The sequence below is a fragment of the Ochlerotatus camptorhynchus genome, unplaced genomic scaffold (assembly GCF_037179485.1).
Source record: "Ochlerotatus camptorhynchus isolate MF236.1 unplaced genomic scaffold, CSIRO-AGI_Acam_v1.1 ptg000307l, whole genome shotgun sequence".
Taxonomy (NCBI): Eukaryota; Metazoa; Arthropoda; class Insecta; order Diptera; family Culicidae; genus Ochlerotatus; species Ochlerotatus camptorhynchus.
In genome coordinates this window covers 1,355,813-1,374,668 of record NW_027040795.1, presented here as the reverse complement: position 1 = coordinate 1,374,668, position 18,856 = coordinate 1,355,813, and the positions used below count along the sequence as shown (strand labels likewise).

At 36.4% G+C, this 18,856-nt stretch overlaps 2 protein-coding genes across 2 annotated transcripts in view; one reads left to right on the top strand and one right to left on the bottom strand.

The window, feature by feature from the left end:
• pio (piopio) overlaps positions 1 to 18,856 on the bottom strand; it is a 187,365-nt gene that overhangs the window by 77,664 nt on the left and 90,845 nt on the right. Inside the window, exon 4 of the mRNA XM_065229086.1 lies at positions 9,187 to 9,232. Within this exon, the coding sequence (XP_065085158.1) occupies positions 9,187 to 9,232 (46 nt within the window). The remainder of the gene's footprint in view (positions 1 to 9,186; positions 9,233 to 18,856) is intronic.
• Positions 11,123 to 12,027, top strand: LOC135707317 (probable fatty acid-binding protein). Its single transcript, XM_065229118.1, has one exon. It carries the CDS (start codon positions 11,155 to 11,157, stop codon positions 11,551 to 11,553), a length of 399 nt encoding a protein of 132 aa, XP_065085190.1. The 5' UTR covers positions 11,123 to 11,154; the 3' UTR covers positions 11,554 to 12,027.

The window sequence follows — 18,856 nt, the reverse complement described above, 5'->3', positions numbered from 1 at the left end:
CTTACAATCAATACTGCGAAACCATTGACTTTAAAATGTCTCGGCATAAACTAAAACAATATTTTTACTCCATAAGGCATTATAACTCATAAAAAATAGGAAAGCTGACGCTGCTTAATTTTTATTAAAAAAAAATTATACTTTTAACCTTTTGCCCAAAGTTGACGAAATAAATAAATAAATTTAAGAAAACAAAACTGTATTCTTATATGTACTAGTCTACGTTGGTTGACGAAATAAATAAATAAATAAATAAATAAATAAATAAATAAATAAATAAATAAATAAATAAATAAATAAATAAATAAATAAATAAATAAATAAATAAATAAATAAATAAATAAATAAATAAATAAATAAATAAATAAATAAATAAATAAATAAATAAATAAATAAATAAATAAATAAATAAATAAATAAATAAATAAATAAATAAATAAATAAATAAATAAATAAATAAATAAATAAATAAATAAATAAATAAATAAATAAATAAATAAATAAATAAATAAATAAATAAATAAATAAATAAATAAATAAATAAATAAATAAATAAATAAATAAATAAATAAATAAATAAATAAATAAATAAATAAATAAATAAATGACTACAAATAAGAGCAATTACTAAGCTCATACTAATTTTTAAAATCTCGGTCTTCAGCTAGATTCTGATTGATGGGAATAGCAAAATAGAATGAATGAAATATTAAAAATTATATGATAACTAAATAAAACAATTTTGGCTTATTTTAAACATAAAAGCATTTGAGAGCTCGCGACTGAGGCTGTATCTAAGGGACTGTCTTGGGGATTTTCGGCTCTTTCAGTCTTCTAAAGCAAAAACGTTGTATTGGCTCAACTTGCCTGATTTGATTTGATAAGAGTTGAGGCAATATCACGTTTTTGGTGCATTAGAAGACTTAAAGAGCTCAAGACAATCCCTTGAAAATCTATATTTTTAACGACTGTGATATATTTTTTCTCTAAGCAATTACATTCCAATAGGAAAGCTGGCCCTTAGTGTACCTTAGTGTACTTTAATCACTTCCACAGTCGTAGCCTTTAGAATTTTGGCATTAGTTTATTGTTTGGCAAGTAAAATGATAATCTATGCCTAAGGAAGATGGATAAATTCCCTACCGAAAATATTCATAGACCTGTCTAAAAATCATAACCAGCCTCCTCTTGATTTAAGGAATAGTTGCTCACGTATAGCTTAGACTTATGGAATGTTTTCACAGAGAGTACTGTAAGGGCAAACTGACGAGTATCCTTACTTATGGTTAGTTACTGTCCAAAAACTTGGATACCCAAGGAACTTCAAAAAGCTCGCATTAATTTTTGAAGTGTGTGAAACTTGCATGAAATAAAGCTTCAGATGACCTAGAACTACCTTAAAAGTGACAAATTGACTAAACTGATCCTAGAAACGTGACCCTCATATTTTTCCAGAAAAACTTGTGGTAGTGATACATTTCAGAGTGGCCGCTGAATTTAAGAAATTCAATTCCCGTTTTTTTCCCGGTTCAGCCCAACATATTTTCCTCGGTTTCATATGCAGCCATTCCATATCAAAACGGTTTAGTGGTTCTCAAAATTTTGTTAAAATTGGTAGTTTTGTTCATTATCGCAAAACATAGAACCCGTTTTTATTTTATTTTGTTATTAGGGTGACCATTTTCAATTTCCAGAAAAAATGTTTTTTTTTTCAAAAAAATGTTTTTTTTTCAAAAAAATGTTTTTTTTCAAAAATTCCTTTTTTTACATTCATAACATTTGAATCACTAGTTCGATTTCATAGATCAACATTTCAAATTAGATGAAATTTAAAATAATGTTAGTGTTACTTAGCATAGAGCATCATTTATCGGGCCAAAACATGGATTTTACTTCTGCGTGATATTTATGAAGAAAAGAATCAATATTTTCTTCAAACATTGATTTTGGTACCCTCCTTGGTTGATAGCCAAACCGCTAGGCTTGAACCATGGTTAAGAAATTCCTCTCTCCAATATGGAGGTATACAGCATCACTTTCTGTTCAAACTTGTGTTTGAACTTGAATCTTACATTTGGAGATGTTGTACAACTATTATCGATCATTTAGAGGAATGTGAGATTTTGAGAGAGGAAAATAACTTCCATCATCCAAAACAAGACATTTTCCTGAGTAATTTCTTGTCATCCAACGGCATGGGACTTTCACGTTCGAAATTTGTTGGTCGGTGTATACTAGAGCTCTAGATTTCTTTCGACTAACTATTTCTATCGTTTTCAACGTTTTACAGATGTAAGGTGGCGAGCACATGAACTTTTTCACGGCGTCCCACTGAATTATCGAATCTTTGTTGTTGAACGTATTGTGTAGCGATCGAAGCCCTTTTTTGTTCATTATTTTGGCTGGTTTCCCAACTAACATTTTCTGCTTTGTAAGCCAACTTTGCAGCGTTGTGCTGTAAAGTAGCTGAAAAAAAAACTGCAGATACAGCTACAAGCAGAAGCTGGCAAAATTGTTTTGTAGAGCGTTTACTCAACTTTTTCACAACCATTATTCAATTTAATTATCTCACTGCTTAACAGCAGCCAATAAACGCTAATGTCACTTTAATTCACATCCTAATCAACTTTCAACTTGTAGCTGCAAAACAAAGCTAATAAAGTGAATATATTACTCATTTGATGGCTTCTACACAACCAACCATTATTGCTGAATAACATAAACATCAAAAGTGCTTTTTCAACAGCTTAACATCCTGTACTCAGCTAATAATCTGTGTTAGAGCTACTTCGGAAGCATTTTCACAGTCAACTAGGTTTATTTTTAGATGTGTGCAGTTTTACAGCTTTTACTGTGCTCCTTTACAAAGCTGAAGTAACTAGTCGAGAAAAGTGATTCATGTGCACTATTATAAAGCATCTACTCAGCGATTTTGTTGTAGAAGGGCATGTTGATTTGTTTACATCAGTTCAAAGTGTTGGCGTAGCACAGTTGATAGTGTCAAGGTTTGCCAAATGCGGTCGTCTCGAGTTCGATTCCAGGTTCCAGTGCAGGGTAAAATAATTTGGTGATGACTTGCAAAATAAACTCAATAAATCCCTATATAAAAAAAATTGTAAACAGTATTTAACCCGGCTTCAAGAGAAAGCTGTATAGTGATTATTGGATAGTCGAGTAAAGGTTGAATAAGCGCCTTTCAAGTTGACACACAGCTAAACAGCAGGATAACAGCTGTATAGAAGCGTTAATGGATACGCAATAAGAGCTTGTCCCAACTGTCTCAACAACCATAATTAGTTGACTAAGTTCGTCAGATTTGCTTGTATAGAGGTTGAGTAAAGGTTTCCTCATATCGTATAACGTTTGAATACAGCTTGAGGCTGTATAAATGAAATGAGTAAAGCGTTTACACTGTGAAAATTGTTAGTTGGGTTTCCACTACCCCTCTTCCGAACTGAACTGTTGTCAAGGATGCCAGAATGCGATAAACAGTAGAAATTGGTACATTCTTTGATTTGAAGAACTGTACAATGCACGAAGCGCTTCTTGTTTTGATACTATTTTGAACACAAATGAGCATGTAAAAACAAATTAAAAAAATTCTATAGTTTTGTGGAGAGAGAGAGAGAGAGAGCATTGATTTCCATAAGCTATCTCTGTTTTGTGGACATTTGTGGTTAGGTATGAGAGAGTTGAAACTATTCTCATTTTTTAGTTATCACCCGTTTTTTTCTTTTAAGTTATCAAGTTTTAGATTTTTACTCAATAAAAACAGAATCGAGTGTACTCGGACAGAAATAGTATTCGAAGTTTGCATAAAAAATGTATTAAGATTATTAAGTAAGGCAAGTTTTTCACATTTTAGAAGTTTGCTTGATTTTTTACTTTAAATTTTAAAGTTTTCAGTTTAAAAAAGTATCATGACTCTTGGACTTGGACAACATTTTAGGACTCTAATACTATAAAGCATTGGCTTGAGAATAATGATGAGAAGGCCAAATGAGTTTCGAGGATAGTTATAGAGGAAATCTAGGGATACATTATAAAGGAACTCTGGGGAGAATACTAATGGAGTTTAACTAGAAATTTCAGGTTATTTTGAGAAGAATCTCATTGCAATTTTTTTTATTGCTTTCTCAGTCAAGGGTAATCTAAACGGTCCATTTGGATTACCGTAGACTGACAAAACCATTAAATTAAAATTTACAATTAGTCATATTGTCGAGCAGCATAAGAATTTTTCAAAATAGTATCCCACAGAAAAGTTTGAGTAGGTAATTTTAACCTGTTTGAATGATATGATCCATTACGATTACGATTTTAATTCTAGGAATCTCTAGAGCAAATCGAATAGAATTTCAGAAAGCATTCTTAATGAATTCGGAGCCTCGTTCCTACAGCAAACTTCACCACACGACTACCATCTTGAAATTACACCTGATGGTCAATTATCCGAGCAAGAACTTATTATTAATCGATAACATATGAATATCACAATTAGGTATAATAACTTATTTTGGAACGCTTACGGTATAAAACCATATTTTGATATTAGTCAGTTATCCAAATATCTAGTAAAATATCAAATAAATACCAAAATATCATGACATGATCTGTCAGCTTTTAGTCAAAAACACTTAAAAGAGATATTGAATTAGTATTAAAAGGCTATTTAAATAATAAATAATGGTATTCTGGCATGAAGAATTGTTGGTTCTTATGTCTGGCCCGTCAATACTATTTTTAGGTTGCCAGTTATGCTATTTTCATAGCTGAATTATGTATTAATAAGTAATTTTCTCCTGCTCGAGTATGGCTGAAAATTTCGTAAATGTTAATCAATCAATCAACCAATCAAAGAGATATAAAATTCTTAAAATTTCTCAAAAATTTTTTTGAGTAATTCAATGCCAGATTGATAGAAATTAATAGATAATTTCAGGAGAATTTATAAGAATGAAGGAATTTCATGGAGTTTCTGGGAAGATGTGGCAAGAAACATTGAGTATTTTTCCAAAGACACTATGAGCATGCTACTGTAATGCTGCAAGAGAATCGGGAGAAATTTCCTAGAGAATACTAAGGACAGTTCCTCTAAAGTTCTGAGTTGAAATCTAAGGAAATTACATTTCTCAATTCTAAATGGCAAACCAAGAGTTTTGAGAGGAATATTTCAAGTGATTTCTGAAGAAACTTATGGACAGAAATCAGCAGCCGTGGTATCAAACTTGCAAAATGCGTGCGGACGCTGCGAACAAGTGGGACAGGCGTGCTGTGTCACAGTATCGACACGCATTTAGTAGATTCAGTGAAATTACAGGTAAATAAATTCTTATGAGAACTATTAAGACTGCGAAAATAAATTAAAAGTGAAATTAAAAAAAAATCAAGAAGGAATTTCTGAAGCGTTCTGCAAACAATTTCGAGATAATTTCTTGGGAATATTGGATAAAATTATAAGATTATTAAGAGAAATTTAGGGAATTTAAATGTAATTCTGAATTCTGAACTTCCAAAACAAATCCTTTAAAAATTGGAAAGATATTCAGAGATAAGACATAATTTACTAACTTAAAAACATTGAAAAAATTTCATGTTTCCGTGCACAGAAATTAATGATCCAGGATTAACAAACGATCTGAGAACAATTTTCAAGATCCTGGTCTTATACAATTGTTTAAGCTTATGTAGCTAGAACATTCATATACGTGTAACAGTAAGGTTTGTGAGAATAGTCCTCTATGGGCAATCAATATCCCAGAAATGAAAAAAAAAAAAATCAAATATTTGTGATATGTAAAGTTTTTAAGGCTCCTGAATTATCAAAAATGTTCAAAATGACTCAGCCAATGCTACCAAAACCAGGGAGGCAGCTTCCACACCTGGAACCTATCTATCGACCCATCAACTCATGGACCTAGGACCAACGGCTATACTTTCCATCCGAAGGAAGGAATGATCAGCGATTTTATGGCTCAGAAAATTCCGCCGGTGCCGACTGGGATTGGGCCCAGGCCCTTTGGGGCGAGAGGCAATCGAACTTACCACTACACCACCGGCACTGCTAATATTAAATAGTTTCTAATAATGTTAGTTTTAGCTTTTCAGTGACAGTTTTCAGTCAATTTGAATTGAATATACACATTTGAAACACATAAAATAAATTTCGTTCTGACCATCAGCTATGCCAATACACTTTATCAGTTTATCAGATTTGATTATAATTAAATTGCCAGGCAATTGTAAAGATAAGATTTTTTTCTTAAAGGTTAAGATAAAAAGGATAAAGAGGGTCTCATAGAAAACACGAAAAAAACTTGTTTTGCTTCGCGAGAAATCAAAAAGATGGAATATTTTTTTTTGTATTTGTAAATGCATTTTTTGAAAATACTTGCATTGAAGGTTCTTTCTGAAGTTATGCATTTTTTTTTCCTTTGGTTTGTTTTTTCCGTCGATCTTGTTTTCCGTGCTGAGCACCAATGCTACCGACGTGCCAGGAAGGCAGCTCCCACACCTGGACCCTACCTATCGACCCATCAACTCATGAACCGGGGACCAACGGCTTTACTTCCCATCCGAAGGAAGGCGTGATCAGAGATGTTATGCCTCAGAACATCCCGGCGGCACCAACTGGGATTGAACCCAGGCCTGCTGGGGTGAGAGGTAATCACGCTTACCACTACACCACCGGCGCCGTTAAGGTTATGCATTTGATTATCATTAATTTAAGCAATACACATACATATCCTGAATGAAAAATAAGGATGCACTGGATAATATAAAGTTAAAGACCAGTTTATATTTTGAACAGTCCTTACGCTGAAATTCATTTGACCGAGTGGTTAATTAGGTAGAGGACTAATAATAATTTCAAGATTGTATAGTCGCTAGAAAAGTTGTTAAGATCTCGAATATATGCAGTGTATCTCAAAATTGATCGTACACCCTAGAATATTTTTGTTTAAACATGGTAAATAGACGTATTTTTTAAATCGTGGCTGGTTATTGAACAGAGCATGTATGAAGTTAGATTTATTTTAGTAAAAAGCTCGAATTTCAACTTTTTACCTAGTGAACGAGTTTTAGTAAAATTAGTGGCAGATGAAAATATTTATTACGACACAAAATGAGCAAAATTTCAAGAATTTATGTTTATTTTATTTTAAGGAAATAACGTTCTTCAAGAAAAAGGCGTTTTCTTTAAATTGCTCTAACGTTTTGAAACGCAGCCAAATATGCCCAATACTGAGCCAATAATTGATAAATGTATGCTGAGTCAGCCGCCGAAAATTCAGAGACGTATCTTTTTAACTTGTGCTCCAAGAGCCGTTTTTTTTTCTTTCAAAAATTTGTTGTACAGCTGTACGATCAATTTTGAGATACACTGTAGTTCTGCTCAAAATAATAGAAGCACATTGTATCGAATAACAAAATTTTCATAAAAATTGGTCAACATTGACATTTTGTAACTTTGTTCTCTTATTTATGATCGATTGAGCTGAAATCTTCTCCACAGAGCTTAAAAATATATTCAATTCTGCGCTTAACAAATACCACATATTTTGAAGCACCTTTCCTGCAGTCTTTCACCAAAGTTGAGTGAATACACCAAAGTCATTTGGAAAAAAATCTAGTTCCGAAATTGTATATACCTTGGATGATTTTTCAGATGAAAAAAATTGGTCGGATTCTGCAGTTTTTTCATTGGTACCCTAGTATACATTTTGCATAAAGCAGACGGACTCCGAAACAATCTCCTCGTGCATGGATCCCGGCTCCGCACGATAACCAACAACAAACCAACATTAATGATTGCTCCAGCTAATTTTAGCATCCGCACAAAATTAGGAATGATTACCTTCTCTTCCATGTCAGTTTTATTTTTGCACTTTCATCGTCAATCCCGGCCATTCACTCCTAGATAAATAAGCGGGCGTTCTGAATTGAATAATTTGTTTATTATAAGCTCTATTGAAGTTCTGGCTTTAGAAAATATGATCAAGAAAAACTATTCCAAATGCTGCATTAGTATGTTGTATTGTTGATGAACTACAAAGTTCTTATTTTCCCCAAATTCCAGAAATGTTATTTTTCTCATATTGAGAAAATGAGATTTACTTACGACATTTCAAATGCAAATTAGGCTTTCAACAATCGTTGCGACCTGTTGCTCACAGCCTACCACCCTTTTCTAATCATTCTTTAGCTACTTAGAGACTTTCGTTAGACCAATCAGTAAAGGCGCTGCTACATAGCAAAACACATTCGGCAGGCAGTGAGTTCAATTTCCACACCAGTCGAGACATTTCAAGTTGGACATAGAGTATATCCAAAAATGGCACATGTTTAGAAGGGTCTTAATCGGAGACTTTGGAATTTGGCCAATAAAACTGAACTGAGAACAAGCGTAATGTTCCAATTTATTCCAATTTGAATCGATAAAAGCCAAAACGGAATTAGATTAAGCGGAAGACTGTCTGTATAGTTAGTTCAAAATTGAGCATTCGGAGCTTCTTTGTCTCGACTTGCGCAATGAGGCCCCAGTTTCTCAATTTTTTCGAGTTCAACAGACGATTTACACGAATATTGAATTACCTTAGTCATCTTTATGCCTTCCTTTCTGCTGTTCTATCTCTCAAAATGCAAAAAAGCATCAGAGAAGCGAAGTGCAGAAAGTGTGAAGAGAGGAACTCTGGCAAAGAAACGTAATAATGGAATAATCAGATACACTGGAACGCCTTCCCATCGTCGCCATCGTGTACTTTATTGTAGGTCTATGTTTGTTTTACGCCTAGAACCGGAATCGAGTGGATAAATCGATGGTTTCTAGTGCCAACATGTTGGAACACAGTTACCAACTAAGAAGGAAGTCGTGCTCGCAGATGCCTTCGAGGTGTTTTGATGGCAGCAAGCTTTCAACTCGTAGCGGATTCACACCTAACTAACAACTTCCGCTATAACAATGTAGTTAAAGCATCTATACATAATAGCTTGGGTTCTAAGTGATAAATGTGCCAATTAATTGATACTCGACACTAACTGATCGTCAGTCAACGAACCTACTTGGTTTTGTATTCAATTATGTCCGACAATGAATAATTTGCGCAACAACATTTCCTCCGTTCGGCTAGCAGTATGGAACAGTAAACACCTCTCTCTACGTTCACGGCCAATTGATATACTTACGTTTGATGGAAGGAATCTGAGCACATCGTGTGAATGTAGCTATTGTCTGAAAGAAAGGAAAATCGGAAAAATATCTCATTAGTAATGGCACTTCATTGCATTAGCAAATTGTTGATTTTTTAGTGTTTCGCTTATCACATTTCAGTAACACGTAACTCGTCAATACAGCAATAGGTATTTTGCAAAGTGCACCCAATTGTAACGCCATATGGACGACCAAAAGTTCATTTGCCTTTTCAGCGGTGCTCCTTCATTGATTTCGTGTTTGGTTGGTAGCTTACTACAGGTCTGTTATGATCATTAAGGTAAATTATCGGTGCGCACACAGCGTTAGTCTGCTGGATTGGAATGGTGAGCCTTCTCACGAACGCACCTTATTGACCAAAATAGACGATTGTTAAAAATCCAAATTGGAGCTATTGAGAACTATAATTATTCCAGACGCCTATAACATTATAAATTTATACAAAAGGAGGGTGTTGCAAATCTGAAACGTATCTAAATCACATGAGTATTTTGGTTGCCAAGGGTATAAGAAATTCATGGAAACAGATCGAACGCAAGGCTGGCAATATTAATGATACCGACCACCGACCGCGGTGAAATCGTGACTTTGTAGAAGCTGGTGGTGTGCAGCCAGAGATGGGCGAGTGTTCTGCGGTATGGTGCCTGTGCTGTGATAGGTCGTGGGCGGAACACACGAACAATAAAACTAGGCTGAGAAAATTGCTGCAATGTATATTTGCACTTGCGGTACAACATATTCTACTTCAAACTAGGTTACAAATAAGAGCATATTTTAGGTTTGTTTCATTTTAAAATCGTGATGCAAGGGAGTTTCTGGAAGGCACCATAGGGGATTTCTTTTAAAAATCGGATAAAATGCACCGAAGGGTCTCAGCATGTTTAGAAATTTTGCCCACAAGTATGCTTATGCTTATATGAACGAAATAATAATACATTGAAGTTGTTAATTTTTCCAGTAATTTTTGATTGATATCTACTTATTTTTCTAGACATCACTTGCATTGAAAATTCATAACTTATGATATAAGTATTTTCGATTGAGAATTGTGTATAATGAAATGATAAGTAAATTATCTCAGCAAAACCAGGTTGCATAATGTCGTAGGGGGTACGAGCTCCAAACTGTTGTTAATAAGGAGACCCACCTTCATCCGTTGTTGTTAGATAGTAATTTGTGATTAATTACTACCTCTTAGATAAAGGATGTGTCTCCTTCCAACAGACCAGAGCTTTCCTAGCCACGTCCTTGCATCTGGTGGGGAAATTGGGAGGAATGTTAGTCCGACACTTAAGAGAGATGCAGAAAACTCTACGATCCATCATAAGTGTTACGGGAAGGGTGCATTTTTGTTAGTAGTGAGGGTAAGCCATAGGATACGCCCAGCCGGCGATACTGGCAATCGGTATATCAAGCATTTAATAAATAGAAGCTGTACGTAGTTTATCTGTCCGTTGTTGCTGCCCATTACCTAAACATATTATTTAAAACAGTCTTCAGATTTTGGAATTAAGAAACGCTATCAGCTCGATCCTGTTGCTCCTTTGCGACTGAAAATGTTTGTTGATCCTAAAAATATGCACAATTCATTCTGATGTGTAAAAGGTTATTAATAATATGTGGAATCGTAGATTAGAATGAAAATTCGCCATTGGCCTAACTCTCACTGTCTGGCATTGGTATTATGGATAAAATCTGCCTGCAATGAATACAAAGAAACGGGTTCAGAGTTAGAAGGTGACAGAACTACCGCAGCTACAATAGCCCATTTCAAGAACGCAAGCATTCCGAAGCTATTTTCACACATGTTTAGCCCCGCTCCAATACATCATCGTTGCAAGTACAGATTCCAGTGTGACCGGTGGTTCTTTACAGTCAGTAGTGGTTTGTGCGGTGCTCACTTTTTGTTCCAAATTTTGAAACAACACTCTATATCCTCAACAATGGCAGCCTGGGTAGGAAGGAAGTACAAGATGGAGAAGTCCGAAGGATTCGATGACTACATGAAGGCCCTCGGTGTCGGTCTGGTGCTCCGCAAGCTCGGCAACAGCATCTCCCCAACGGTCGAACTAGTCAAGGAGGGCGATGAGTACACCTTCAACACCACGTCGACCTTCAAGAACACCACCATCAAGTTCAAGCTCGGCGAGGAATTCGAAGAGGAAACTGTCGACGGACGCAAGGTCAAGTCTGTGTGCACCCTCGAGGGCAACAACAAGCTGGTCCATGAGCAGAAGGGCGAAAAACCAACCACCATTATTCGTGAGTTCACCGAGACAGACCTGACTGCCACCATGACCGCTGGAAGTGCCAAGTGCGTCCGATACTACAAGGTCGCATAAGCCGCATCTCGCTCGCCCATCATCACCCGTGTGAACGAAGCAGCGTCCTTTCTTCGACTACTCCAGTCTTTCTAAAACCGAAACGCCATCTTCCATACTCGACAACATCACAAACAACATCGGACCAACCTAGTCATCATTCCTAGAATGGAACCCAGCAGCTCGCGCAGACCGTTTCGATCTGTGACCGGAACGGTGTGGTGACAGCATGGTTCTCTTTTCCATCACAGTATCTGACGGGTGCAGACATGTCTTGTCAACCGACACAAATCAAGCGGACGCACGCTTTTCATATATTGCATTTAGTGAACGAAGTGAACAAATTCAATTTTTGTTTTTTTTTTTGGCTGTTTTGTTTAATTTTTTCTCTCTACTGAACCATTGTTGAACCGAAACGAAATATCTATTTTCGGATATTATTTTTTGCATAGTAGTGCATGGAGCATGTTGTATGAACGATGAACAAAAAGTAAAGTATATACACCATTGATAACGTACTGAAAATTTCAATCAAGCAGTACCCGAGTAGCACACTTTTATCACAATAAGTTACAGCAACTTGTTTATGACTGAAATAAGTCGTATATAAGTTTCTACAATTGATTTGCGACAAGCGTGCTACTAGGGTAGTGCAATGCTTGATTGACGCGTATTTAGAAAGTTTTAAAATGATCGTCTTGAATTAGATGGATATTTCCTATCGAGAACAGAGGAACGAAAACGTAAATAAACTTAGCTGAGTTTAGCTACCTACGCATAGATTAGAACATTCGGCACCATATGCAACGGATAGAAATTTGAAAATTTTCACTTTATGCACTTTTCAACATGACTTCTGTGCTTTCAAATTAACACTTTTTTTAAAATAAAATGGAAAATTTATAACATTTTCACTAGAACGCAAACGACGCAGCAAAACAAATCCACGTCATTTTCGCAGCGCGGCCTACTTCGATCCCTACTAAAACTCAACTCATAAGGAAATTATCTCAGCAATCAATAAAAAATATATCCTGAAAAATGTATTACACGAAAATTTTTACAGTGCAGGAAAATCGCAAATTAAAACAAGGAAACAATTTCTAAAATTCGCATTCTTGCTTAAAATTTCTTATCCGGTGAAAATTTCAGAGTGGTAGGGGAAATGGCTCTTATGTTGGCCTATGGATCTAAGATTGAGCCCATCGCTAAAAATCTGATATTTATCAATTTTATCTTTATGAACGTGTCATTGGGACGGTACTAATGGATATTTTTGGTCGCTATTGAAAATTTAGCCGTTTGCTGAATTTATGTACGGACCCAAATTAGGAGCATTTAGGCCGACATTACATCCATTTCCCCTATGTCTTTCCGTAAAGACCAAAAGACCAGAGCCTGCTGGTTATGCCAGGTTATGGCATACAATTCAAAATGCATGTCACGCTAGTGCCTCCTGGTGAGACAATTATGAACTAAACTCATTACTTTAGGATAAATCTTGTCCATGTGAACCACTTTACCGAAGACGGAAACCTGCTACCTAGTCCATATGTTAGATTAGGGCAAACAATGAAAAATTAATGCCATACTAGCGCCTCCTGGTGAGTGATATGATATCTTTACAATAAAATAGGTCTTGTCCATCTGAACAAATTTTCCACAAATGGGAACCTTCTATCTAGTATTCAAGTAGTTATGTTAGGACAAGCAATTCAAAATCAATATCACAGTAGCGCTGTCTGATGTGTGAATTCTAAACTAAACTCATTACCTTAGGGTTGGTCTTGACCATTTGAACAACTTTACCGAAGATGGAAACCTTCTATTTAGTCAAGATGTTAAGTTAGGGTAACAATTCAAAATGAATGTCACACTAGCGCTGTCTGGTGAGTGAGTTCTGAACTAAACTCTTTACCTTAGGACAGGTCTTGCCCATCTGAACAACTTTGCTCAAGACGAGAACCATCTATATAAGCAGGATCTGTAAATATCGTTATATAATGTGTATGTAGAAGGTACAACTTGATCATTTTTATTTTAGCTCCATCTAGTGAGTAAATTTTGTCATAAACTATTCATAATTTTGAAAACCTTGCATTTCTGAAGACCTTTGCGGAACGGAGCAACTGCCTATATGGTTGGGATCTCGTGAAATAAACATCTCTAACATTAAAATCTGTCACTTCAAGACAATCCTCACCCCGAGAGGTCTTCTTCTTGTTATTCGCATTTCAAGCTTATTGCCTAGTGAATATTAACTTATTTCGTGCTCTCAACTTAGTGTTCTAAATGCACATCCACAGTTATTAATTGATTTAGGATTAATTAAATAGTTGTATCGTAAACCACATTTCAAACCTCCTTCTTCCCTTTTCCCATCCAAAAAATTGTAAATCTCCACTAACCTCGAGACAACCGCGAGTACTCGGTCCAGTTCCTTTAACTTTAAATTTAAGACAGTAATAATGTATAACGCAAAGAATAACTCGGCTCTGTAAAGTTTATTCGATTGAGCCTGTACAAATAAAGTAATTATAAAAAAAAAAAAAGTTATTAATTGAGAGCTTTCGATGCCAATTACCAATGCATGAATTTATATATTGTGTGGCAAGCACATTGATACTCTCTACCCAGGTAAATCGAGCAAATTTCCAACCCGAAAAGATTCCCTCGACCGGATCGGGAATCAAACATGCTGCCTCCGGCTTGGTAATACAGTGCCTTTACTGACTAGGCTATGAGACCCCGAGAGATGTGCCCCTAAAATAAGTATAATAATTTTATGTATAAGCTCACTAAATTTTCTTTGCAAAATATTCGGAGTTTCAAAAATGCGTTGAAATTTTGATGATATATAACAATTTTATTTGGAATCAAATTGACCCCAAGGTACAGACAACGTATGTTTTTTAGGCCCAGACGAAGGGTTAATCTACCTATTGTAAGATAGACTAACATAACATCTTATTAGGTGCTCCAAACAGCGACATATACCTGATTAATTTTTTTTCTTCAAAAAACTTTCTCAATCTCAATCCACTAAAGAGTAGAACAATATGATGTTGCTATTCACTCTCACAGCAACCCAAGCCAACCCGCTAAGCAACCCCATTGCTCATGCTCTGTCCCACTTAACTGATGCACCACCGCAGATTGCTTTAACCCTGCCGTCACGAACTGACCAAACAAACAATTTCAATTCAGCTACTCTTTCCCGAAAGTAGCAACTGCAGCACCGTGGATTAGCCCCAGCGTATGGTGGACACAAGGCGCCTAAGTAAGTAATACCTCTTAAATACATTCATTTCACGTACTCGCGCCAAATTAAAAATTGAGTACGGCGTGGTTTATGTGCATGCAATATACTATTTTCCTCTAATTTTTGCACATTTTACGGCTCACTGCCCAGTGGGCTCGTGCTCGTGACTAACCATCGGGGCTGTGCCCCGATCGGTGTAAGTTTAAAGACCTTCCGATGAAGCGTGCTCTGCAAGCGTCGGGTTTTTAATTTGAGTTGGGTTTTATGGCCTAAAATGGCTCCTAAGGGTTCATTTTACCACTTTAGGATGTTTTCTTTTGAACCTTACAGTTATAAAGGTATGTTAGCTGTCCATTCGTTTATAGCAGAGAAATGATTTTGCTGACTATTAACGTTACCAACATGTCTATCGCTTTAGGGTAGAAAATGAGAAAACAAGGAAATGAACGGCGATCAGTGCGCATAAATCCTATTAAAACTTGATTAAACCCATCTCCGCGCGTAATGCGATAATTCCACGGTGCTTAGGAGCATTTGCGCATGGAACAAGAATTCCACGCCGTTTACACCGTCATCGTCGTCGTCGTCGTCGTCTTTGTCGTCGCCAAGCTGGAAAACCTAACGGAATATAATGGCATGTGCGCATTGACTCCCTTCAAGAATAATCAGTAGCCCACTCCAGAGAGGGCTCTCGATGCCCAAGCCCATCCCAGCCGTGCGGCAACCGATAAATAGGAAGTAGAGGAGACTTCTAGGTCATCGTGGTCAGCTGAATAACGGCAATTCCACGTACTTGTGGTGTGCTTAGCTCTTGGAGGCCGTTGATTGCATTAAAATTACAATAAAATATAGGAAATGTATGACCAGCGGGATGTGAATGGCTGCACAGTGTACGCATAGCTTTCCTCCAACGTTGCTCCCAAGCACTACTTTGTGAGTACATAGCTTCATACTGACCGTCGCGACCAAAGAAGGAGAGGTCATGCAATTGAAAAGAAACGAAAAAAGTGCTGTGCAACTGGCGTTCTGAACCGTACTCACCACACACAATGGCAGCGCTAATCGAATCAGACGGCAGCCGAGGGTCTCAAGATCGTGTGAGGGCGACCATCACCATGGGCAGTGGCTCACGGTATACAATGAAGATGCTTCATGACTCATCAGATTAGACTTCGAAGGTTCAGAAATTGTTGGTAAAAAGTGTGCAACCGTCCTCATGTTATCTTTCCTTGTGAGTATCTAGCAGCGGACAACACTGACTAATGTCTGTACTTGATGCTCATGTAGTGCTATTATGCAATAGCCGTGTTGTTGTTAATTTGCATCTCTGCACGCAAGTGCTTTGTCTAATTGTAAGAGAACTTGCGATTCGACAAATGCTAGCTGCTGCGGTCTAGGCTGTTAGTATTGTTCCAGTCGGAGAGGAAAGAACATTTCAAGAAATGCATCTCTAGACTGCGCTCATTCTATGTTAATGGTAATTGTTTCAAAATTGTTCATACACTGTTTGTAATGGAACCGCTTAAGGTAGTCTGGTTAACTGTGTACGTTTTGAAATGCCTACATCGAGTTCCGTAACGTTAAATGGACTATCTGTGTAGAGCGTTCAACGCTAATTGGTGCTCATTTCCGTCAATGGGATTGTATACGGCTCGTTAGTGCTTGGCAAACATGGATGAAAATGGAAAACATAAACAGTTAGATGTAACTATCATAAAATAGTCCATCGAAAATTATCAGAAAATTATACTTTAGATGATGGTGACAAAAATGATCAGTTTCAGGCTAGAAGCAAAAAAAAAAAGGTTTGCATGAAACTTCGCATAAATGTTTGTAATGGACAATCATTCATATTGTTGCTACAATTCAGCCTAAGGAAGGGAAGTAAAGCCGTTGGTCCCGGCCCATATGTGTTTGAATAGGTGCGATATCCTACGCAGGTGTGGAAGATGCCTTCCTGCACATTCTGTTTATCGATGGCAATCGATGTCCGTCGGTGATTGGCACTAGATTGCGGAACAGAGACCGACGTTAAATAATAAAAAAAAGAAAGAATATTCTTTTTTTTGTGGTTCTCAGAATTTTGTAAAAGTTTGAAGGTTTGTTCCATATCGCAAAATATTACGCCGCATTTTTTTTATTTTGTCATTAGGGTGACCATTTCCATGTTAAGGTGACCCAAAAAAACATTTTTTTTTCAAAAATGACTATATTAAAAAATTTATTACTTTTCAAAACTGGCGAAATCGGACCAATATCAAATAAAAGTTAATCAAAAATATTTTTAGGTGAAATATAATGATATTAAAAATAATTAGATTTTTTTATTGAAAAACATCGATTGTATTTGTTTTTATGCTTTTCATGGATTGTATTTATTTTTTTAACTTGTTCGTTTATATACTAGGCTCAGTCGTGTGTGACATTTTGCGGAGCCAAAAATCAATAATGTTTGAATTTACATTTTCTGGATTCTGAAGCCTCCTTCAGATCCTACTCTCGGACGGTTGACCAAATCCTGGCTGGACAGGGGCAAGTAGCACAGAAACAGGAGGATAACATGACTGGGACACAATGGCTGGAAATTGTTTGGAAAGGAGGGGATGGTCATATCAAACTCTAACATCAGACAAACAAAGGAATTCCAGGGCTGTTACAACAGGCGCGGATTTCGCGAATTTCGCGGATTTGTCGCAGATTTGAACTTTCAGTCTTGATCTTATTTTGCTATCATCAATTTTGTTGTTCATTTGGCTCTCAATTTATTATCAGTTCAAACCAAACACCCTACAAATAATCGAGAAATGATCTCGTGGGTACTTCAATGTGTGACATTTTCCTTTTTTTCAATATGAACATAGCATTTTTTGTTGTCAAATCATAAACGAATCGTATATACAGGGTGCGTGACGAATTTTTGCAGTAAATGGCATATTTGAGAAAAAATACACCAGTTAGTTATTCTAGCAATGAATTTTGTGCGATTTATTTTCTTTCGCAACATATGGAAGTTGTAAGTAAATTTATTCAAAAAAATTGCCTTCCCTTTCGACGACTGTAGTTAGACGCTTCCGGAAACTGCAGTATGCACGTTTTAAAATGTTTCGATCCATAGATGTCATCACTGCCTTGATTTTAGCTTTTAGCGACTTAAGTGTGGTGTGAGGGGTGTTAGTTAGTTCGTTTAGGTCAAATTCTTAATTCTATATTTGTTTAAATACCATTGCTTAAAAGTAAACTTATAACTAGATACATGCACTTAAAAGTATTTATATTAAAATCCTACTCCTAAAGTAAATTATATATAATCGTTTTCGCACCACCCTAATACCTGTAAATCGATGTCGGCCTTTGCCTTATATACTTTCACTGACCCTGGACTATCACAATAGCCTATTCTGTGATAGCCGACCAACACCAGCTTCTCTGGCTCTCTGGATAGTAGGTAGTGATCGAGTAGAGTAGAGTAGTAGCCGAGATCTGAATATAGATCAGTTGATCTCCACCCGGTCACCGATCTGGACGTGCACACGTTGCTATCGGTCGAATAAAAACACAATCATATCGTTTCAAAGAAAACAGATTAAGATCATTCTCGGTGGAAGAAAGTTTGACTTCTCTCGTTGCCTACAATATTGCCGTGTCGGTGGAGTCGCGAGTTCCCCGCGAGTGTCCGCAAGTTTATTCAATTCTCGTTTCGAACAAGGGGTTCTATTGGTATCCCGTTGGACGACGCCCTATACAAAATAATCCAACGGATTGATATCGGGACTGCTTGGGGGCCAAATTTCTTCCTCCCAAATTTACGAAATATTTTCCGTAAGCCATTTCTGTGCTTTATTAGCAGTATGAGCAGGTGCTCCGTCTTATCACTTTCCCAAGCCCTTTTTAATATTATACACTGTTCTTTCAGACACATTTACCGACCGAATTATTTCTTTCATGCATACTCCGTCGCGCAACAAAGCGACAACGGCTGACAGATTGCTCTCTTGTTTCGACATCTTTACGTTTACTCAACATTGATTGTTTAAATCTTACACCTAACAGTATAAGCTATAT

Bases quoted from the DNA above. Each gene is read 5' to 3' on its own strand.
- LOC135707317 (XM_065229118.1), top strand. From the start codon at position 11,155: ATGGCAGCCTGGGTAGGAAGGAAGTACAAGATGGAGAAGTCCGAAGGA.